The following is a 24,276-nucleotide window of genomic DNA, read 5'->3' as shown; positions in this document are numbered from 1 at the left end:
GCTAAAAGACTCGGTATAAATTCTTCTTGCTGCTGTAGACTTATTTTAACAATTGAAGCTGAAAGTGATTATTTTTCAGAAACAGGACTCGACAGCTAGCAGTGAGAAAATGTTGTTTTGAAACAGGTGCTAGCACGGAGGTACCGTGCTAGCACATCAAGGACTCGCAGGTAAGAAGATTTTTTTCCCTTCAATATTTTCTGTGTTTGACACACACACACATTATTATTATTATTATTAACAAGGTAATCTTCTCTAAATGGCACTGAATCGGCCTGCATCCAGTCCTATTCAATGTCACCACTGCTACTGTTGACACAGCAGTTGTTGGGGAAACAAAACCTGCATTTCAGGTTCATTCTTGCAGCGAGGAGTCCGATACCTGATCATGTACACGTGCAGAACGTGTACGTAACTGTTGCTGTAACAACAACAAACACGGACACGGTCTAAAATCTGGGTTGGGAAGTCAACAGTGAGGCCAAACAAAAATGTACATATCAGGATGTTCTTTCAGGATCCAACAAAGTCCTGAGTCCCTAAGAACCAAAGGAAAAGGTCTATATGAGCTAGCATGTCATATTTCTGGTTTAAAGTCACCCCTTAGCCAATGTGACCTTGAAAGGAGTTACCACTCCATCATTGACTCCCTCTTTTGCCATCAAAATGAGGCGGTGCTGGTCCTACAGTGATGGGTTCTGTAGCCACAGCACTGACGATGAGAACAAACAAGGGAGCTGAGGTCTAAGTGGGAGGGGGACGGGAGACATATACATGTAGGTGTCTTCTTTTTTCTTAAATCTTAATACCTAATTGTCATCAAATCTATCTGATCATCACCGGGTGGTGCTGGATGTCAGGCTCCTCCATGAAATTCATCAAATGGCCACAAGGTGTCGTCCAGTCTGTTAAATGCAGAGAGGAGCTCCTCAACTTCTTCTTCTTCTACCAGTCAGGTTGGATCAAATTGATTCATTTTTGTGCACAAGCACATTGGATGATGACGACACTCGTGCATGTTTTTAACATCTTTCTATATTGATATTAAACAGATGTGGTCTTTAAACCAAGCTTGTTTTTGAGTGACACACACATCCTGCACACATTGTATCACGGATACAAGCTTTAATTCTAATTCTACTACCAACACTACAGCAACCAGAGCCGCATGTATCCATAGTAAAGGTAAACAAAGTGGACTGCAGTCTGTAATCTGACATTTATTTCTTCACCACACGTGACTGAAATGCAAACATGTTCGTAATCCCTCCTCCTTGTGGCTGCAGGTTGTGTAGAGGTTCTGCCTGCTAGCTAAACGTTATCATATCTCTGCAGCTGTTTTAGTGAAAACATAAAAACATAAAAAATGAGCCATCAAAGTAATAAAATCGCTCCTTCTGTAATTTTTCTGATTGACCTTGAAAGAAATTAATCCGTCCTCATATTACTATGCTAAAATATGCACGTCATAATTAACCAGGAAAAATAATAGGTATGGGTTAGCCTGCAGAGTTCTACTAACGATGGCGGCACATGATCTGAAATGATGAAGAGGTGAGGCATCAACAGCGAAGGGATCACAGTGTGTTTAACACTGCTGTTAAAACAATGTCACAACACAAGGGGGCACTGTTGAATTATTGTAGTCAGTGTTCAGACCTGAAGTCTTTCCCTCCTTAAACACAAGGTTAAATTTAGATTTAGAGTGTTTATAGCAACCAGTGTGGCTACATGTTGGAGGAAATAAAGCACACACACACACACACACAGTGTGAGTCACCCAGACGACACGGAACTGAAAACTAAAATATGACTTAATGTTTGTATATTTGTCAGATCGACGTGGGTGGCAAAGTAAAGAAGACACACCGAGTGAATCATGTTTGAATGTTTTTTAATTGTTCTGTTTTATGTGAGCTTCCATGTGAAGTGTTAATCTTTTACGACTCTTTTCTTGTCATTGAAAGCCACAGTCTCATAAATAATCTCAGAATTATGACTTTAAAGTTTAGTTTCTCACAAGGATGAATTTAATCTCTCAGAATTCAGAGTTTAATCTCAGAATTTAGGCTTTAATATTCCAGAATGAGGACTAGAAATCTGACTTTAGTCCCAAATCTGAGACCTTAATTTTTCAGATTTTAGACTATAATCCCTCAGAATCCTGTCTTTGATGTCCTAGTTTAATCTCAGTATTATTATGTTAATCTTTAATCCCATTTTTTCCAGTGATCCTGCTCCTCTTCTGTAAAACTTATCAAATTTTTTTGTCTCCCAAAACAGAAAGGTGGCCCCTCCCCACCTTCCTCCCATCAGGGACGCCTCATTCTGGATGCTGGTCATATGTTTTCTGACACAAGAACCGGATCATGGTCCAGGCAGGGGTTACTTTCTGTGTTTTGGGTTAACAGGTTGTGATATCTCAGCTCTTCCAGCTCCTAAATGTTGACGACAACTATCAGTGAATTGCTGAAATGGCCCTTTAATCTCTCTTTAGTATGAATTCAGGAACCATAAAATGTATTATTAGACATTTTAGAGAATAAATGGATAAAACAGACCCACGTTAATGTTTGCCACGAGAGTTTTAATCAAATTATCTCCCACTGAGAATAAAGAAGCTGCAATTTCAGCCCGACAATAAAACATCTGAAGTGTGTGTGTGCGCGGCGGCTGGGTGGGGTAACGGTTTTTCATTGTCTATTCATTTTACTCCAGAGGGGGAAAAAATGGAAAGTTTGAGAGGAGAGAGGGACTGTAGTGCTCTTGTTGGTGAGGTGAGAGGGGAGGAGAAGAAGTGAAGGGGGGAGGCAGTGGGAGTGAGTGGGACTGCCCGGCAGATGGAGAGAGGGGAGGGGAGGGGGAGAAAATGCAGCTTGGACATTCCCAGGCTGGGAAATACACAGCGCAGACAGTCAGAGAGTGAAGGAAGAAGAAGAAGAGGAGGAGGAGAAGGAGGAGGACTTTCTGGTTTCTTACAGAGGCAGAAAAACGAGCACAGAGACGAGGTGATGTTTGATTTTTTAAAGTAAGAAGAGAAGAGTGGAGCAGAGAATGCAGAGAGGAAGTCAATCCAGGAAGGACCATGTAGGAATTCCTGACTGAAGTCATGGTAAGTCCCTGTGTTTCTGTGTTTTTGTGTTTCTGTGCGCTTTCTGAGGCAACATTCACACACTTCAAGAAGACTTTCTGACTCCTCAACACCCTCCACCCCCCCACCATCACAAAGCATGTGTGAAGAAGTTGTAGTCAGCACTAAAATGCAGTGGCACTAAATTATACAGACATGATTTAAGTTGTGTGACGCTGGTGATTTTTGTGGTTTTTGGGTGTGTGTGTGTGTGTGAGGGGGGGGGGGGGGGGATAAGGAGCTCTCTGTTGCATCTCTTGGGAATTTGTTTATCATCCCCACCCACTCACCCACTCTATGGTCTGATCACACACATGCTAACAAATTCAATTAGGAGCAAATAAAGAGAGAGAGAGAGAGAGAGATTTTTGGTCATATTCTCGCTTCTGTGCAAGGGTGGAGCACTTTTTGGCAGAGAGCTGGAGAGAAAAAAAGAGCTGAATTAAAAAAAAAAAGAAGAGAAGAGAGGGTAGGGTTACTTTTTTTATTTTAGGAGACTTGGACGGCGGCGGCGGTGGTTTCGGTGATGCCGCATTTTCCACATTGGACCTGAGAAAGAGAGAGAGAGAGAGAGAGAACAAGGGATGGCAGGAACATGTGCCGCACAGTTAGAATGGAAACCAGCAGCAGATGTGCACGAGTATCACACAGTGGTGGTTTCAACACTTTTTGAACTTGACAACATGCTCAGGAACAAACACGACTGCTGATGTGCGCACATAGGTGTTAAAATGCATCCGTTCTGCACAGACACACACACACAGGAGCACGGGGAATATGTGGCAGAGGGTGTTTCCATTCCCTCCAGCCCCAGCTCCTACCGGGGCCTCGTGTCTGGCCGGAGAACATGATGAAAGTTATGGCAGACTTATTGTTTCTCATTGTTGTAACGGTCCGTTGGAGATTAAGAAGCCAGACGGGGTCAGAGTCCTGCTGTCAATCACAGGAGTCTCTCTGTATTCTGAGTTTCCTGTCATTGTTCCGAGTTTCTGACGCTCGGCTATAAACCATAAGTCAGTACTCTGGCCAGCCGAACTCGTTCGCTTCATGAAGGTTCTCTCTGTTAAAACAGGTCTGGAATCCCTCCCCTTCACTGCCAGCTCCGCTCGGTTCCGACCCCCTCGTACCCATCATGAGATGAGAGATGCTGAGGAAAGAATCAGAGCGTTAGCCAGCATGTAAACAAACATATGTTAGCCTAACTATCATTTTGGTTTTTATCGTAATTGTCACAGTTGACGCAACAACAGCAGAAACTGTTGAAATCAAACGGCAAACACGTCATGAACTGTTAGCCTAAAGCTAACACTGGACACGTTCGACCTGCACCAGTAAATGTCAACCACCTTGAACTCTACGTACACATCCGATTGTTTGTGTTTGTGGTCTAGTGTCACACTTTAACCAAAGGATGGCTAAACTGTTAGCCTGTCTACAACCAAGATAGGTTGGTTTGTGCTTCATGCTAATCATGCAAACTCTGCAACAAGACAGCTTAGACAGCTAGAAGCTAACAAGCTAGCAAGCAAGTAGGCTACTACTGCTTCTGCATTAGCTTACAGTTAGCTAAAGATGCTACTCATAGCACTTACTTGTATTTGTATCAGAGACATGGAGGTTCATTAGTTTTCAGTTAAATCAGTGCTCAGCTGTGATTGGCTGCAGACACATAAACATTGAAAGCTTGTATAAAGTGAGGATTTAGTTAAGTTTTCCTTTTAACATTATGAGTTTGTGTTCTTTTTGTCAGAGGCGTCCACCTCCTCACTGTGACCTAATTCCTAAGTGCAAACACAGATGCCTTCAAACCGATGGTGACATCTTACTCATCGTGTCCTCTTATTTACAGTCTGTGGCGGTTAAGTCACCGGAAAGGAGTTAAATGTGGACGCAGAGTGCCGAATCATTCCTGCGTCAGATTTCCGGTCTTTCTCTCGTGTGCTGAGACTGAAATTTTAAAACTGAGAACAATAGAAAGATACTGGAAGAGAGAGAGAGCGATGTCATTACGTTAACAGCAGAAAACAAACCTGAAAAGTGGATTTTGAAGTTTGTAACTTGACACTGAATGGGAAACTGTGAGACTGTGAGAGCGAGAGAGAGAGAGAGAGAGAGAGAAAACCAGACAGATTTACACAGAGCGAGGGTTCAGACAGAAAGAGGAGGAGGAGGAGGAGGAGGACCGGCAGGAGAGATCGATGGGAAACAAGAGCAGCAGCAACCATGATAGAAACCAGATGTACATGAAGGACAGAGACAGAGAGGAAGAGCGATACAGCAGAGGGGAGTGATGGGATGATTAGGAGAAAAATGACAGAAATGCTGACAGAGAGAGAGAGAGAGAGAGAGAGCAGAGGAAGAGGAGGAAGAGGAGCGAGGCCTGACACGGATTTCCTATCCTAAATCAGCCTGTGTGATCTGACCCGACCTACAGTGGGTCAGAGCTGCAGTCTCACACAACACTGGCTGTACACAACCATACCGACTGTATATGTTCCCAATAGATTCACTGCTGTTTACACTGCTGTGTACATATTTATCTAACAGGATAAGGGCCACTGAAAAAGCTGGGCTCAGAGAGTTTTACTCTCTTTTATTTTGAAAAGTCACAATTTTGACTTTACAAAATACATTTCTAAATTCTCAGAGAAATGTATTTAAACTTCAATTTTAGAGTCTCAGAAAAACTAATTTTGTGTAAAAAGTCTAAACTCTTCTCAAACTATGAGAAAATAAGCCAAAATTCACTGACAAAAAACATTACATTCTCATTTAATCTGATTTAATCTATGAATAATCTGATAATCACAGAAATACACTCTGATCTTCAGTGTCAGGAAATGTGACAATGTGTGTGTCTGGGCCCTAACAACTTAACTGTGATGTGCCTTCATCCATTCTGAACAATAACTTAATTTCACCTGTAGTCCTTTAAATCAGATTTACTGAGTTAACCCTTGGTGCTTTGTTTCATGTGCACATATGGCTTCGTGTTAAAGCGTTAAACAGAACAGATGTGACAGCTGACCCTTCACCCAGACAGCACACGTCACACAATGAGTGAAACATTTTTACGTAGATTCTTCAGAGTTGCTGCTTCTGCATCTGGACGTCTGTGCTCAGCTCTCTGGACGTTAACAGTGGAACATCCTGTTAAGAGTTAAGTACCTGGGCTGCACCGGTGCTGCTTGCTGGTGGCACACGATTGTTCTTCCAAGCCAAATATTATTGCGGGCCTGAAGTGAGCTAACAGTCTGGTACGGAAGCTGTGAAAGCAAAGACAGAACGAAGCGCACACACTCAGTGAGAGGATGCATAAACTGTCGTGTCGTCAGAGGACGTCAGAGGACGTCTGCTGTCAGGCTTGGATTTCTGTCTTAATTCAGTGTTGCGTTGAATGAACTGGAAGTCTTTACTCTCAGAGGAAGCTCCTGCTGGCCTGCTTTGCGATCCCCTGAACCCCCTGAACCCCCTGAACCCCCTGCTGTGCTTTTACTGCACTCAATACATTCTGTCAGTGAGCCAGAAGACCTCCTGAAGCTCGTTTAGCACCGCTACACTGTTTACAGCCCGTACGTAGGGTCGTAAACACCAAACACTCCAGGTTTTCGTGGTTTTCCCCTGTTTTAACATCCTATCGTTTGTCGTTTTTCGCCCTGGAAAAGAACAAACCAGATAGTTATGTGTCTTATAAGGAACCATTTAGTTATTAAGGTGTCTCCTGAGGATCCAATCAGATCTTTAGGTGTCTCCAGGGGATCCATTGGGATGCTTAAATGTGTCCAGAGGGGCCAAATGGATGTTTCAGTGTCAATGAGACATTTAGTTGCTTACAGAGGAGCCACTCAAAGGTTTGGACATCTCTAGGTGAAGATATTGGACATTCAGATGTCTCCAGACATTTAGATGTCTTCAGGAGGAGGAGCCACTTGGATGTTTAGGTGTCTCAGGAGGAACCGATGGGATGCTTCAATGTCTCCAAAGAAGCCAGTCAGTTGTTAAGATGTCCTATGAGGAGCCAATCCTCCACAGGAGTCTTCTGGATGTTTAGATGCCTTCACAGAAGCCAAACAGTTGTTAAGACATCTTTTAAGGACCTGATTGGGTGCTTAGATGTCTCCACAGGAGTCAGCTAGACATTCAGGTGTCTCCCGAGGAGCCAATCAGGTGTTTGGATGTATCTAGAGGAAGACATTAGACATTTAGATGTCTTCAGAAGAGCCAAGTGGATGTTTAAGTGTCCTTTAAGGAGCTAGTCAGATGTTTAGATGTCTCCACCAGAGCCAATCAGGTGTTTGGATGTCTCAGGATAAGTGTTCACTAAATGCTAAGAGGCCACCGTGACCTTTGAGTGCTCAGTTCTGGAAAACAAAGCTGCGTTCAGCCACACTTATATAAGTTTTGTCGTTTGTTTTTTTTCCCTTAGAGCTCCTATTAAAATGTTTTACATGTTACTGTGGAAAAATGAATCTAAGCCGAGTGCAAGTCAGGCAGGGACAAGAACCTGTGAGTGACCGAGCAACCTCAGCCAAACACGGCCTCCATCTTTATCACCATTACACAAAGTTTTTGATGTTTCAGCTTTAAAAAAGTCTGTCATTTCAAAATAACCTGACATTTGCATAAACCTTTAATCATTTTGTATTTCAGTCAAACCGTTGCGCAAGAAGTTCTTCACAGAAATACTTTCCTGTTTGTACAACTCACTCTGTCCTCCTCTGTGGCTAACCCCAGCTCTCCTCTGTACACAAAGACAAATAATTCTCAAACACTGGTGAACCCAGAAGGTCTGCTTCCATGAAAGCCCCCGCACAAAACCACCATCATCCCCAACCACCACCACCACCAGCTCATTCTATCCTGGCTCTGGCTTTCTCGTCTTTTTTTCCGTACACTGTGTTCTCTCCTCGGTTGTTGTAGTTGCTCAGCACAATATGCTGACTGTTGAAGAGAATCCCGATGTAATTGTTGTCAGATGACATTCAGAGAGTCGGATGGAGGTGAAACAAAAAGAAAAAAAAAATTGGACGCCAGGGAGAAAAGAAGAAAAAAAAAAGATGGAGATAGAACTGAGGGGAGAGAAGCAGATGGAGAGGAAGGGAGGGAGAGAAGCTGGAAAAAAGAGAGGGAGAGAAAAAAAGTCGCCGGTTGTCATGCCAACCGGCCATGTAGAAAAATAAACACTGTGTATGTGTTGCGTGCTCTGCTCTGTCACCCTCCACTTCATGGGCCTGCACACCACTGTTATGACATGTGTGTGTGTGTGTGTGTTAACCGCAGTAACACTGCAGCGATCCCTTTTGTTCTTACATTTACTGGCCCTTAGAGGAAATGTTTGACACCCCCCCCCCCTGACCATACAACAGGAAGTTGAAAGTAGTGTGTATATACATACGTGTGTGTGTGTGTCAGCAAAAAAAGTGAGACAAGCCTGCTGTTGAACACAAACACAGACATTAGACTTGCAGATTAACCCTTTCATGCCCATCTTTGTCCCCTTCCCTCAGGGTTCGGAGGCAATGGAGGACTGCGTCCAGGGGGCGCTCTCCTCTCTTTATCCCCCCTTTGAGAGCACGGCACCACCCCTCCTCTCCCAGGTAGGCCTCCCAAATACACACAAATACAAAAACATTAGTACATAGCTTGACAAAAACCTAACCGTTTGGGCTTATTAGCACTTTTAGCTTTTATTGTAAGAAGAAAAAAACAATATTTGTATGAAATGGTTTGTACTTCCTGTCTCCTATGTGGAGGAAATGTGGTCATATGATTTTTGTTTTTGGGCAGACCAAGCAAGAATAGCCAACAGACATATTTAGAGTCACAAAAATTAGCTCCCTAAAAGATCAAAGATCCCAGATCGTAATTTTTTAAAATGCCAGATGTTCAGAAGGCCAGTGACTGTAGGCTATAGACTTCAGTCAATGCTGAATGAACAACATTTGAAGGGACAAAATTCTGATGAAGGAAGAGCCAAAAATGAGCTTGGTCACCAGGGTTCCCATTGCAGATAAAAGCCAGGCGTTAGTGGTTCCTTATTGGATCCTTAAGGGCCTCACTTTTCCTGGCAAAACTGATCAATCTCTCACAAGTGAATTGTGGGAACTTCTTGTTGGATTTCCAACTTGCTGCTGTGTTATTTAAAGCCAGAAAACGGAGGCACAAATGAGCCTTTCTCAGTGTGCACATTTACAGGAATATACTTATTATATATAGTTTGATTCTCTTGTTTTAACTTGTGATTACATGCCATATGTGTTGAGGAATTTCTTCCACTAATGTTCAAACGAAATTCTCTCCATGGACACACTCAAAAATGCACAACGAGCTAGCTGAAACAAAGGCTGCTTTTAGTCCACCACAAGCTGACACTCTGTACATGAGTCTTAAATAATGTCCTAATTTTGCTTTTCCTGTCCAGGTCTTCTCAGTCCTGGAGTCGACTTATCAACACGACAGTCTTCGCTACCTCCTGGACTACTTCGTACCTGCCAAGCACCTCCTGCACAAACTCCAGCAGCATGCCTGCGTGAGTTCCACACTGCGGACGAGAACACACACATAGCTGCAGAATCAGCTGCCACAAGCAAAAAGAAGTACAATGTGAGAAACGTGTCAGCTGCTGGCTTCCTGATTCTTTGGTGTAAAAATGGTTCCCTGGCTAGTTATGTGCGAGTGCACAGGCAGAAGTCAGTGTTTAACACATTAAGGAGACATGTTAAACCAAGCCTCAAGTCTTTTGGTGAGCCCAAGGCAGGTCTGTAAAGCCTCTCCTCTCTTTTATTTTTAAGTTTTAAGCATAAGAAATTTCAAGGCAGACCTGATTAATGGTTTCAAGTGGAATCTCAAATTCTCCTTTGTCATGAAGCTTCCTACGTAAAGAGTAAGAAGCGCCTAATTTGATCCATGCATGACCCAGTGGTAGTTAGTAACTGCACCGTGGAGGGTTGAGTCTTTAGCTAGCCAGTAAAATTAGTAGCTGGTGCAATCTGAGACCAAAAGAGGAGGAGGTTCCTGGTCTCCAACAAACACACACGGTGAATGAAATGGGGGTAAATTACATAAATGCTGAGAAAGTTGTACTTCAGCGTCCCAAATGCACAAAAAGCAAACATTCTGCAAATATGCAGCTTTCACTTCCTCAAATGAGACGCAACTGTGCTGAGCTTGTTGGCATTCCTCTTATTCTACTTTTTAACTCAAAGATAAACAACACACACTGTTAAGCACACGCTTGGAAGCACTTTCTCATATTTCCAAATACAGTTTTCCTAGACTCACACACACACACATACATGCACAGGCATTGTGAGCAAACTGTTTTCATTGTCGCTGAGCAGAGCTGCCTGGGACGGGAGTTAAGACTGTGAGTCATGACAATAATTCCTTCCATATGTGAGTGTGTTACTGCAGTGAGAGAAAGACTGAGTAACAGAGAAGCTGTGGGAGTCACAGGAGAGAATGAACATGGCTTTCATTCACTGCGCCTGTGTGTGTGTGATGCTGGAGGTTGCAGAGACCATAGTAGACCGATTGAGATTTTTTTTTTAGGTGGTGGGGAAGAAGGAGCAAACAGTGGGGTACTTTGAGGGGGACGTAGGAAGTAGGAGGGAGGGCCAGAGGACACAGAGAGTCACAGATTGTGGACTGACTGACTGAAAAGTCATACTTGGACTTTTAACGCTGACAGATATCAGATGTTTGCTTCCCACCAAAGCAAGAGAACAAGGCAAGAAATGAGACAGAAGGGAGAAGAAATTGAATAAAAGATGTAGAACAGGCAAGATGGAGGAGAGGTTGAGGAAGGAATTTAATTTGACCACATCTCGTGGGTCTGGAGGGCAAGAAGAGGGGAGGGAGCAGCCCTGTGTCGATTAGACGTGACTGGCAACAGCAGACAGAGAATCCGGAAGTTTCATGCTTCAGATTTTCAGAGGGGAGGGTGTGGGGGGTGGGGGGGTCATGCTGTGGCGTTGACTAGAGTAGGAAGGGTTTGCACAGGAGACCAACACTCATCTACCACAATAATGTTGTGTATTTAGAACTGATTGAGCTCCTCATTGTGTTTTATAAAACAGTGCTGTCATTAACACATATTTCTGTCTGACTCGCCCTGAATGTCTGCAGCTATCTAGAATCTTCTCACTGTGTCATGCTAGCTAAGCGGTTTTACACTTTAGAAAACACTGTGTGAGTCACATGTCTGGCTCCAGGCCAGGCGAGCCGGTGAAAAGTGTCGAGTCGTGTGGTAACTGTTCTAGAAATTTGTTCTGTCCAAGCCAGACAGGATTGTGGCAGGCAGGACTGAACTCACCAGGTCTGTTTTGTGTGTGTGAGTGTGTATGGGGGATCATGATTGTGGATGATGTTAGATTTGAAAGGTCACAAACTAAACACATTTAATTTTACACTTGTGTGTCTTTGCTGTTGTTTCAGTCTCAGTACCTTGGTTGCTTGTTCCTTCACTCTGGCTGGCCTCTTTGTCTGGGTGAGAAAGTGGTAGTCCAGCTCTCCACCTTGGACTGGAGACTTCTGCGCAGTAGTGACTTCTACCTGCAGGTGGTGCCCTTCTCAACAAGGTGCCCTAGGTTGGCCCTGAAATGTCTGGCCCCTGGGGGGCGCACTGTTCAGGAAATATTGGTCCCCGAGTCTCAGCATCCACTTGTGTTCACAACTGAGTGGCTGCACAGTGTCAACAAAGAACGCGGACACAAGAGGGAAGGTAAGAAGCGTCTCCTCTGTACATAGGCTCTTTTTTTAAGTAAGCTAATTTAGTAAATAATTTCTAAATAATTTGCATGAAAAGATCATTAGTCACCATTCTAGGGTGGCAGGGATTGACTAAAGAAACAAATGTTTCTGAAAGATCCAGGTTCATGACAAAGGGACTGTGTACATCAACCTGACATAAGCCTTGTCCTCTCTTTACACAGTTGGTGGTGGTCTTGACACCTGTTTAGTCAGCACTTGTGATGGTGTGGTTCGACTACCCTGGAAGGAGGTTGTCTATCCAAAATTCATCCACGACCCTTCTGAAGAGTCGATGTCCCACCACGAGGGCCTCATGTCCAATCACCTTCCCAGTGAAGGGGACAGCAGTCTCGGAGGCTGGGGTGGCTCATCCTCTGGGGAACTGGACTCCTGGTCATGGGATGAGGAGGAAGATGATGATTTACCACCAGATGGCTTAGACTCAGACCCTGCACTTCCACCACGAAGACGGAGTGAAGATGGGCTTGGACGAACTGCAAGGCAACCTCAGCTGGATGGGGATTATGTGGAGCTTTTGGAACCCAGAGGGGGTCCTGATGGAGGGGTTGACCCAAGGCAGAGGTACCTAGAGATGCATGGGATCTGTAAGACCAAGACTCTGCCTCTGTGCAGGCGGGGTAAGGCAATCAAGCTCCGCAAAGGGAAGGTCTGGGGATATGGGAAAATGGAAAGGTCAGGAAGCTTTCGGGCACTTCTTGGTGCCAAAGAAGATGCGTCTAAGAGCAACATGCTTCCACCGCGGCCTCCACCAGAAGCTGCAGGACCAGTCAGAGAGAGGCGGTGTTACTCCTCCTCTGTCCATGACTCTGATGAAGGAGATAAAACAAGCAGAGACTCTGAAGGCCCAGAAAGCCACCGCCTTTATTTTGAAGGCCCATTCAAAGAGAGGAGGCCCGGTGTGGGCAAGGAAAGAGATAGCAACGGCTTCTCCCAGCTGTGTGGAGATGACCACAAAAGTAAAGACTCCAAGAGCAGTTTGATGACAAATGAAACCCAGGACATGACAAAAAACAAAGTCGGACATGTTGTAGAAGGCCACTCAGATCATGGATCGCATTCAGACTCTGTTTTTGAGGACACCGATAAACCACTGAGTGGAGACAGTGATGCTACAACCACCCCAACATCAGATGCACCAGAGAGACCATTCACTGGTGTTTCAGAAACTGGAAAGGCCACCGACAGTGGGTCTAAATTGAAAAATATGCCCAACCTGAAGGTCTCAGACGAAAAGGAAGAAGGAAAGACAGAGGACAGGGTGTGTCCCAGAGGAAAAGAAGTTAAAACTGCAGGATTCCGAGCACCACGGTACAGAAATGTTCCAATGCATGCCTTTATATTATTTGCTTTTCACACTTACATAAGAAAGTACAGATCGGTAACACCTTAGTGCAACTTTTTGTGCACGAGGTTGTTCACCTGAAGAAGAAAGACACCTTACAAAAACAGAAATCTTTCTGGAACTCATCAAGACCTTCCTGTGTTTTGTGTACAGGAGGAAAAGGAAGGGAAAGGGGGCCAAAGGCAGGGCAAGGTCTGGCGGCCGTATGAACCAGAAGGGCTCCAAACTGCAGGGTAAAACTCCTCAACCAAGCCCTACCACCTGTTCTGCTTCACCAAAGCCACCCATCACTGAAGAGAACCAGCTGAAAGGACAGCCTAATGAACCTGATGCTGTCTCTTCTACAACTAAGGAGACAGAGAGTACAAAAAACAGTAGTCCAGGTCTGTACGAGAGCCGGCAAACACCCCTGATATATCCTGAGGGTGTCTTCTGTGATTTGTTTATGTCTCAACAGAAACAGAAGCTGACTCGTTGCCTGTGTGTAATGGTCAGTCCGGCACATCCTTCTTCAACCACTCTAATGGGGCGGCAGCATCAGCAGAGACATGTCCTGACCAACAAAATGGAGTTGCATCTAAAGAGCCTGCACTTCTGAGAGACCTGAATGCAGACCTCCTACAGTCAGGGAAGCTACAGTTGACAGGCAAGTTACATTAAAGTCCTATTATACTTTAGTCAGTGAGCAACCTCAGAAGAATGCAACTTCCTTGTAGTAGCTTGGACCTCTTTCCTAGTAGTATCAGATGACCATAAATCTAGCTTTTCACCAATCCATGGTAACATTTTCCTTCTTGCTGTATTGAATCTCCTAAAAAAACTATTCAGGAACTCATAGTCTACACTATAATTATCTGAAACTGAAGTGAACTGTGCAGAATGTCTAAAAGTGATACTGGTTTGGTTTATAATCTCTATATCGCTGCCTTCTCAACTAAAACCTGCTGACCACAGGTACAGTGGACAGGATGGGTCGTGCCCTGGTTTTCACAGAGACAGATGCATCAGAGGAGGGTTTCTGTGCAGAGGAGATGGCTCAAGTGTTGGCCTGCTACCACCGAATCACTCGGTAAGTCTGTAGTCCTGTGGTCTCTGATCCACTATAATCTCGGTGTGGTGGCATCATCGGTAACCAACCACCGTATGACACAAAAATGGATAGAGGTGGAGGAACCGGTGGTCAGAAGAAGTACCAAATATTGCAGTTCCACAAATGACCAAGAGTGGCAGAACACTGAGCCTCTCTCCTGGGAAAATAAAGATGGCTCCTCCATCTTTATTAGATCCAAGGAACTGACTCTTGACTTTTTTTATGAGCCACCCTCATGTGGCCATTTGAGGAACTGCAAGTCTAGTATTTGATATAATGTTGTGTATAATAAAAACAAGCATTGTGTCACTTCCTCCTACCTGCTGTTCTGTATCCACCCTCATCAGACCTGCAGCTAAGGAAAAGGGTCTGACTGTGCTAATGGACAGCAGGTGCTCTCCACCCTCCGCTCTCTGCCTCTCTGCACTTAAATTGTTCCAGGTGAGATGGGGCAAAAAAACATGTTGTTTAACCAAATGTGCTAAACGTTTGCTTATGTGCTCTAATTTGTCTGCAGATGTGATAGTAGCTCAAGCATGTGTGTGTGTGTATTGTGCTCCAGGTGTTGGTCCCTGGCGGTCTTGGATCTGTTCTGCTTTTGGTAGAAGAGCAGCAGGAGTCCATTCTTCATACTGTGGAAGGAGCAGAGGTGAGCTCATACAGTTCACATGTTTATAATACCCCGTTCACACTGGGGAAATCAATTTGGCTAATGCAGGATTTGGGCCGTATCCTGATAGTTTTTTTTTTTGAGTCTGAACAACGTGAATCTGGATATCGGATTGATTTCAATCCACCTCTCAGAGGTGGATCTAGCCGGATTGGCTTACATCTGGCTCAGGTCTGAACGCAAATACGGCTAGTGAATCCTGCTAGTGACGTGATACTTTCGGTTAATGGGGACAGTGTCCGGGTCGCATACAGAAGCCGTATGTAAACAACCATAGAACTATGACAGCTTTGCCCACAGGGCTACAAAGAAGTGAACTGCTTTTTGAACGAGTGACACGGGACAAACTAAACGCACGATGCATGCGCATGCGGTCCTACCGTGGCCTGAACGGACTCTGTATATTACGAGGTGCCACCTAGCAGTTTGGAGGACAACAAACAAGCCGGATTAAGCTGGCTTGTTTGCTTGTTTGCTGGTTAAGCTCCCACATGGAGCACTTGTGTGATGATGTGTGTGGGAAAACATTAGCAAAATGAAAGTTCGTAAATTTTCCCATTAGTATAATAAAACAGACAACTGTGCTTATATAAAAACTGCATAAGAGATTATGGCCACATCTGGTTGTTTAGTAGTGACGTCAAGTCTTCAAAGGCTTTTTCCAAACAGTGAAGCCCTAAAATACGTGTTTAGATTCTGAAGGCTGCCTTTAAGGATTCGGTTTCTCTTTGGTCCAGGTCCATGCAGTGCGAGGAATAGGCGTCCTTCAGCAATATATAGACAAGCAGCAGCTGCCTAAAGACTTGGATGGAGACTACACACACTGTCACTCCGACTGGCTGGCCTTCAGACTGGTGAGGAGTCACTTCAACTTTCTATGTCTGAGATTTCTTTGTAATGCTGACACTAATGTGCTGCCATACCTCTAAGAATCATGGTGTATTCTGAGTAGCTCATCATATGATCATATCGATCATACAGATCACCATCACTGATCAGTTTTATTAGCTTTAGTTTGTGTTCTAGTGACTGAGTTGTGAGGGAGTAAAGCTTTCAAACTTTAGGAGGGGGAGGAGGAGATGAGAGGATGTTGGCTGGAGGCCGGATGTCTTGTTGTGGTTTCAGACTTTCATGATGATGATGATGATCAAAGAAAGAAGAAACAGGTCTAAGGCTGCTATGCAGACAGCTGATGTTGCTTAATCCAAACAGATGAAAACATGATCCTGTCTTCTGCACTTTCTCTGACCTTTCTCATGGCTTTGGAAAAAAAAAAAAGAAAGAATATGAATGTCGTGCTAATTTTTGTTCCTCCAGAGTCTGGAGAGTCTGACAGAGCGCTGTGAGAGCGCCCTCTCACTGCTGGGGGAAGCACTGCAGTCTTTGGACACTGAGCCGATGCCAGACAACATCAAGGTCCGTAACTCAACATCTGTCTTTATGCTGTATGTGTCATTAAAATAACATTAATAAACCTGATCTTCTCCAGACTGTTCCTCAGAGCATCGACAAACACAGACAGCTCATGGTGAGCGTCTTAGCCGACCAACGCTTGACTGAGCTTCAGCAGAGGGGCGGGGCTTGGCTCGCAGGGCTGACCAACAGTGCATCTGGACTGGCACAAAAGTCACCAGACTGCAGGTAGCTACTGGAGAGGAAGCTTCACCTACCTTCACATGCTAATTTAGCAATTAGCATACAGCTAGCATGGCTGTAGACTCTAAATTCTTTGTTGTTGTTTCCTTTTTTGCTGCTAATACAGAACCCCAATATAATTTTTAGCATGTTAGCTTTAAAGTGCTAGAATTTAGAACACAGCCTCGCAGAGCTAGCATGGCTGTAGCAATCACGTTTTTGCTGTTTGTTTTATACATTCTTTCTTTTTGCTTTTAGGTATCATTTTGTTAGCAATTAGCATGATGCATAACTTAAAGGTAGGGTAGGAAATTTTGAAAACTCAGTGAGAGTCAGCCGGATTTCAAAAGTAAACACACGCCCCTTTCTCTCGGAGCTCACCCCGAGGCCACGCCTCCAATCACCCAGAGGATTGGCTGATGTTTTTAGCATTTTATAGCTTCCACAGATGATTCATATTCTTTGTTTTAATGCAAAACTGCCGAACTAATCGGTTGCTATCGGATTGTATAGAGAAGTTACACTAATTTAACAAAAAGTGCATCCGAATGAAATCTCCTACCCTACCGTTAATAAACATTAATAAAATAAAAATTTACTTCCCCACTGACCATTAGCATGGTATTTACTAATGAGTAATTTATCCATGAATACATGCTAATTCCATGTAGCTGGACCTTGATATTAATGTAAAATTATTCTGAGATCATTCTTACATTTCACTGATGCTAATGAGACTGCAAACAAACAGAGTACGTGGATCCTGTTTTAATTGTAAAGAACGTATTACAAACACAGCAGTTCTAATTGGGCCAATATATTCAGACAAACAGAAAGCACTTTACCAGCAGCAGCTTTGTTCCTGAGGGGCGCTGACAGGATCAACATGTCCTCCATGTTGCTGTGTATTATTTTGTTGAAATGAGTTATAGGTTAAAAATACTCCTCCCTCTGAAAACAACACAGTTTGTTTGTTTTCAGCTGGAGGAAAAGAAATCAAAAGGAGGAACATTATTTTTGTCTGCAGCCTAAAGAGGATCTGCGGTAGCTGCTCTGTTCCTGCTCAGTAATGAGACAAGATTTGTTTCTTTTTTTAATACCATGCAGCTGCTGTGCAGTACTTTTTAATAATTATATCCTCTCTACGATGCAATATGTGTGATTTATTTGTGTTTTCTTTAGAGAAAATAAAGAAAATACTTCTTGTTTATCTTTCAGAGCTGCTCTCGCCACGACCTCTAAACTCTACGACGGCGTGGATGATGCCCTCCATCGGCTCGTCCGAGTGTCCAATCAGAGAGGTCGAGACTTGGAGGCTTTGGGACGGCTGGCCGGGCTGGTGGACAAACTGGAAAAGGTGGGATGGATGCTGCTCTGAATCTGGAAACTTCCCAGCGTACTTCTTCTTCTTCTTCTTCTCAAAAGCTAATTTTACATTTCTTCCCTGAAGCAATCTGAGTCAGTCTTCCCTCTTTTGCATACAGTATACTGAATAACAAAGAATTTACACAACATACACAGCATGACTCACAGAACAGGCCTCGTGCCTCCCTTCTCTCTCTCTCTGTTGGCCTTTGATCCACAGTGTGATAAGGAGATCGAGGAAGTGCAGTCACAGCTGGAGGACTACAAGGACCCGCCCCTGTCGCTCAGCAGACTCTCGCTCAAGCAGCAGAAGTTCAAGACCTTCAGAGAAGCCGCTAATGTGAGTGCTAGCAAACATGTGACCCTTTTATGTCACAAACTGAGCATGTAACTGTGCTGTAGTTTGTGTTTAGCATATTGTTAGCTTAACGTTTTTCTTGCTGAGCAAAACCATATTTTAACGTGGAAGTTTATGGGGGGGGATTAACTTACTTGTATAGCCAGCCGCCATCCAGTGGCCATTTTTGGAACTGTGCCCTTTGACACATAGCTTGGTTTCATCACACAGTCCTGGCAGCTAAGGTCTGACTGATGGATGATGTCACACAAGTGACGAGTGTCTAGAAAGAGGTTAAAAAGCACACCACAGAGAACAAAAGCTATTATTACTATTATTATTATTATTATTATTATTATTATTATCATACCATCCCTCATATGTTTTTGGTCCTGGTGCTGTTAGCTGTGGCCTAATTCTGTCACACTGGTAAAGTTGAACCCACAAAGGTTTCATTTTTGTGGTTACTGGTGTTTTTGATTATATTTACATTAAATAAACCACGACATTGTCTTTTTTTTTTCTTCAACAACACAACACCATGATTGAGAGGCTGAATTTTTTTGCAGTCAACCAGCGAGGTTGTGGTATTGTGCATTAAGTCCCTTCATACCAAAACAATAAGCCTCCTGTCAGTCCACCTCAAAGCTAATGAATCTTATTTGAACCTACAAGACCCTGAAGCTACTTGTGTTCCTGCACATTACACACTGAACGATTTGAGGAGTCAAAGCTGAAAGTGTAGAATGTAAACAGATGTGTTTGGAGGCCACGGAGCTGCTCGGCAGAGTATCAGCCTCATTCTTGTGGGTAGAGCCAGTGGATTCCCAACAAGGCCAGGCGCCATTATTCCATTCATATTTCTGTGTCTTGTCAGGCCTCCACTGTAAACACTTCAGGGTTTTCACCCCGTGTCCTCCGGCCTCTTTCAGGAGCTGCACAGCGAGACTCTCTCGGTGCTCAGTGATTTGGAGGGCTGGTGTGAGCTGGACTGGGCGGGACTGAGTGATGTCCAGATCCGACTTCCTCCAGTCAGGGAGAAGCTGAGAGACATGTCCCACTGTCTGTCTGACTGCTGGACCACCCTGGACAACACACAGAGGCTGCTGTCCACGCTGACTGAGGTAGGGCAGCAGAAGAAGACATGTTTATGAAAGTGCAGCTATGGGTCCTAAAGGGGGTCTGCTTTTCTTCCCTGTCTCCTGTTCAGGCCACCCAGTGGTGTGATGCCGTCTTTGCAACCTCCTCCTCACCCTCCCCGACTTCCACCTGTCCTCTTGCTTCCCTCCCACCTATCCCCCCATCCCGCTTCCAGGATGCGCGGTCCTTAGCCATAGAGCTGGGTGGTGGCGCTCTGCTGGATCTCTGGACCCAGACAGTGGAGCGCTACCAGAGGACCGTAGCGCAGGTCAAACCTCGCTTCCTCCAGTCTGACAGGACTCAGAATCAAGGCCAAGGGAAACCAAAAACACCATCAGCCAGCAGCTTGTGGGACCTGATGGGCCCCGAAGGAGAGGGTGACTGGGGGCTGGGAGCTGGAGGAGGAGAAGGGGGGTTGCAGTCCTGGGGATCCCTAGCATCGCTGTTCAGGCCACAGACCTGCTCCACGCTGAAGATAGGAGAGGAGAAGGGGAATAAGAAAGATGGAGCAGGGGGAGGAGGTGGAGCAGGAGCCGCCGGAGGAGGAAAGTTTCTGCAGAACCTTCTGAATCCTGTGAAGAAGAGTGTGAGTTTGTGAGAAAAATGCTTGGTGGGAAAATGATTTAAAGTTTGATCTATTAGATTTTTTTGTTTTTCCTGTAGATCTTTAGATCCAAATTTTTAACTCCCATTGGTTTTGAACAGGGTTCTAACAGGAGTGGGGTTTGGGCTGAACATTTCTTCATGTGCATGTGCTGATTTTGTGAACCAAAATTTAGTACAACCATCTGACCTTAGGGACGATCTGGTGTGTTTGGTTATTGTCAGTTCACATGCATCCCATTCTTGGGATTCTAGGGTGAAAATGATCAGGATTTACAGGATTAAGGTCCATGGTCATGGTCATTGTGATCTCCAAAACCAATTTTTTGGACTTGGACTCAGGGATGGGCTGGTTTTCGTGGTTAAACATCATCAAAACCATTCATTCCCTTTGTCATCACTGGTGACCAGCTGCTGACCACACTGGAGGATTAAACTGCTAAAAAGCCAGATAGTTTCCTTAGGAGACCATGACATATGGCCGGAAATGTGACTCCAAATGGACATAGCTCTGCCGGGTGTTTAATTGCTCTATCAACTTCATTATGTGATCAATATTGTGTTGCTCCTCAGTGGCTAAAAATCAATAAATGCCACTTTAACAAGTTCAAAATGCAGTGACAGCTTCTATCTCTATTGCTGCACAGCCCACAGAGACCCCACTGCCCCCTAAACCACCCAGGAAGCGCCACCCAAGCTTTGACCTGCAGGCTCTCCTGGCCCCTCGTAGAGGCGCAGCGACCCCCAAACCGGCCGAGTCTCCCGTGTGCGGGTCGAGCCGTAACTCCCCCATGTCCTGGCTGGGGCGCCGAGCTCTAGCCGACCCAGTCGTTGCTACTAGCATGGCTGCAGCCGTCACCGGGTGGGGTGGCGGAGGCGCAGCAGGAGGAGGAGTGCTGATTCGAGGAGTAGAGGTCAGCAGCAAGGAGGTGGTGGATCACACAGGGTCGCCACGGCAACATGTCCTGCTGGGGAGGACCGAGAGGGAGACGGGGACAGATAGGTCGGGTTCAACGGCACAGAGGTGTGTGTTTGCGTCTTGTTTTTCTTTGCGTGTGTGTTTGTTGAAAATAAGCAGATGCAGCTCGTCTTCATTATGCTGTAAATCACATTAAGAACAGGCCGGGCTGAGATGAAAGAGCAAAGTCATCCATTGCTTTTGGGATGATTTAAGTACAACTGAAGACTGTTTCCCAGCGATTTTTATCTGTCCGCATGCAATCTGAGATCATCTTTTCATTACTGAGTCTTTGATCTCTATCCACTGCTTAATGCTGTCTTCACTGACACATCCTGTTCACCACTCTGCTCCGTATTTGTTCCTCTTTTCTGCTCCCACAGTAAGCTGTACTTGCTGTGGTGCAGGATGCTGAGCTCGGAGAGGCAGTACGTGGCCATCCTAAAGGGGGTGGAGGAGACTTACCTGCCCTTACTGGAGCTCTCAGACACGCCGGCCTCCATCAGGGGGAAGGCGGACGCACTGTTCCCCGGCTGGGCCAGCCTGAGCTCCTTTCACTCGCACGACCTGCTCCCGGCCATGGAGGGCGCCCTCGTGCAGAGCTTGTTGCAACAGGACTGTTTCAGCAAATATGTAAGAAAGCACCAACAGCTAGCGTCTGCTTCTCTATATGTTATTCTTAGTCCTGCCTGTGCATTTTTTCATTTTTTCCCACTCTTTTGTTTAAATCACTTTATCTTCCTCATTACCAAATGACCTGGAGTTCATGTGTCCAACCGGCCTCAAAACACACTAATGTTGGAGTCAGACTACACAACTTTATCATTGTCTTTAGGGGTAAACACACAACAACTTGTGATAGAAAAGGTGTCCCAGTTTTAGGTTTCTGTTGTACTTCCTGTTTTCATTTGCTAGTGTTCTTTCATGCGGCATTCTTTAAATCATCATTATATTTATAAGACAGGTGACATAACATTCATTCTCTTCGCCGGTCTGCGCAATGCATGCTTTTCAAGATGCATTGTGGGATACATTGAGGGCCCTATATGGGGTCTATAATTTCTCACTAAGATTTCGGACAGCACTACAACATGGCGAGGGCACTATATAGGGCCATATATAGTGATTAGGGAGTGATTTTAAACACAGCCATTGGTGTCACTGCTTGCTTTACTTCCTGTCAGTGTGTGTTTTTTCTTCCTGCCTGCTTCACCCTCATTAGTTCCACCTGTGCCTCATTTTCCCCTGTGTGTCTTTGTTGTGTTGTTCCACATAGCGTAGGTCTGTTCCCGGTCTAGTTTTATGGGTTTTTTTTTTTTTTTTACAATACAGTAGTATTACAGCTTTTATGTGACTATTTCACCCCTAAAGATGTCCTGAATTTTACTCAGAATACCACACCGGTTACTGAGTGAGAATTAGTCACTCCATGTTTTTAAAGTAGTAAAATTTGCTTTAAAATCATCAGTGAACGAGTCTTTGTTTGTCAGTTTAAGTGCGATTAAAGCCAACATTTTTGTTTCCTTCACAGCGGGAGCAGTTTCTACAATATTCCCACTACATCAGGACTAAACCAGACCTGGACTCTCCTCTGGTCACACAGGCCTCTGACTTCTTCAAGGTAAGAATCACTAATCATGCACTATAGCACCAAAAGTAAATGGACACCGTGTGCAGGTTTATGTGCTGCTGGCCTGTTTATTCCAAACTTCCATTAATTGATTAATTGTTGCAGCTTTAGAACATATAATGAGATTTTATGATACTTTTGTGCTCAAATGTGTCCTTCACCACACTTTTTACAAATGCACAATGAGGTGAAAAAGGAACCAGAATGTAGGGTGTCCACATACTTTTGCTCATATAATTTCAGTAAAAGCGGCTGCTGTGCCGTCAGTAAGCATTCTTTTAATTCAGCCGGAGCGGCCTCCTCCCTGATGAACACACACACTCCTGATTCTGCACACATAATAAGAGTATTAGCCTCGTAAATCTTTTATTTGGTTATTTTCTTTTTTAGGAAAATCTGTTAAATCACACAGTGTGAGAGCATCAGCGTGAGCACACACACCAATTAAAGTTGCTTTAAAAAAACGAAGCTGTATACAGTAAAGCTAATTACATGTTTAATGTACACTAGAAAAGCCAATTAAAGATGGATTATGGAGAAAGTAATTTGAGCTCCGGAGCCACAATTAACTTAAAACTAATACATCGACAGCATCGTGAGATTACTGCGAGAGAGAGATCACAGCGCTTAAGATCTGTGAGGCTGCACTCCAGTTCTGAAGTGTCTTCATAAAGGGAGGCAGTTCTAACAGATGGCCACCAGGAGGCAGCGTGTGTCTGCAGCACAGTGTGCGTTATATGTTGACAGGAAGGTTTATGGTGATTGTTACTGAGCTAAGAGGATTAAAAAACACAGAAGAAGACGAAACAACTGTAAAATGAGTCAATATATAATGACCAAAACAATAATTATCCTGATTACACATAACTCAAGTAGTAATCAAAGCAAAGCTAAAGAGCTCTTCACTAATTATACCAAAAAACAACAGTATGATTTTTTTCATTAGATTCATCCTGAGTTAATTAAAAAACACCATAAACACTTTTATAATAGCTAATAAAATACCTGTTATGTATCATGTAGTTTTTGTCTTATCCTTCATCCTCCCCTCTTCTCTCCCCCCTCTCCTCCTCAGTCTAAACTCCCCCAGGCCTCCCCCATCTCCCCCCTGTCCTTCCCTCACTGTCTGCAGGCTCCCATTCAGAGGTTGGAGCAGTACTGCGAGGCCCTGGAGGAGCTGGGCGGCATCAATCCCGCCTCCGTCTCCGCTCTCTCCATCCTCAGACACGCCCAGCGACACGGTGAGGACCTCCGGGCCAGTGACCTCATCGTCGGATGTCCGGTGAGAATGCCTGTCCCAGATTGCAACAACTGTCAAGTCCCAATTTCTTTTCTTAGAGGAGGAGAGACTGAATCGTCTTGACGAGGTCAGGCCAGGGGAAGAGATGGAATTATAATGTCTTATTCTTAGTGTGATTTAAACACTGGTAAAAGTTTATTTTTTAAGAGTCACTGTTTTTATATAGGCCATGGTTCTCGACTGGAAAAAGGTGGCTTGTCCTCTCTGGGTGGGAGGAGAGCACCTGCCCCAAGTGGAGGAGTTTGTGTGTCTCGGGGTCTCGTTCACGAGTGGGGGAAAAATGGAGTGGGAGATTGACAGGCGG

At 44.5% G+C, this 24,276-nt stretch overlaps 1 protein-coding gene across 1 annotated transcript in view; it reads left to right on the top strand.

Annotated features, from left to right (window-relative positions):
- The first annotated feature begins 2,866 nt into the window (after positions 1–2,866).
- Positions 2,867–24,276, top strand: part of arhgef40 (Rho guanine nucleotide exchange factor (GEF) 40) — a 30,644-nt gene continuing 9,234 nt past the window's right edge. Inside the window, exons 1-21 of the mRNA XM_028405774.1 lie at positions 2,867–3,112; positions 8,638–8,727; positions 9,552–9,659; positions 11,567–11,852; positions 12,064–13,210; positions 13,398–13,627; positions 13,702–13,890; positions 14,199–14,313; positions 14,682–14,775; positions 14,897–14,983; positions 15,742–15,858; positions 16,322–16,420; positions 16,494–16,645; positions 17,858–17,996; positions 18,225–18,344; positions 19,274–19,465; positions 19,552–20,067; positions 20,732–21,108; positions 21,426–21,675; positions 22,574–22,663; positions 23,748–23,954. Coding sequence (XP_028261575.1) covers positions 3,110–3,112; positions 8,638–8,727; positions 9,552–9,659; positions 11,567–11,852; positions 12,064–13,210; positions 13,398–13,627; positions 13,702–13,890; positions 14,199–14,313; positions 14,682–14,775; positions 14,897–14,983; positions 15,742–15,858; positions 16,322–16,420; positions 16,494–16,645; positions 17,858–17,996; positions 18,225–18,344; positions 19,274–19,465; positions 19,552–20,067; positions 20,732–21,108; positions 21,426–21,675; positions 22,574–22,663; positions 23,748–23,954 — 4,608 coding nt within the window. The 5' untranslated portion in view covers positions 2,867–3,109. The remainder of the gene's footprint in view (positions 3,113–8,637; positions 8,728–9,551; positions 9,660–11,566; positions 11,853–12,063; positions 13,211–13,397; positions 13,628–13,701; positions 13,891–14,198; positions 14,314–14,681; positions 14,776–14,896; positions 14,984–15,741; positions 15,859–16,321; positions 16,421–16,493; positions 16,646–17,857; positions 17,997–18,224; positions 18,345–19,273; positions 19,466–19,551; positions 20,068–20,731; positions 21,109–21,425; positions 21,676–22,573; positions 22,664–23,747; positions 23,955–24,276) is intronic.

This window comes from Parambassis ranga, chromosome 5 (genome assembly GCF_900634625.1).
Source record: "Parambassis ranga chromosome 5, fParRan2.1, whole genome shotgun sequence".
Classification (NCBI taxonomy): Eukaryota; Metazoa; Chordata; class Actinopteri; family Ambassidae; genus Parambassis; species Parambassis ranga.
Note: the sequence above shows the minus strand (reverse complement) of the source record. Positions and strands in the feature narration are given on the sequence as shown.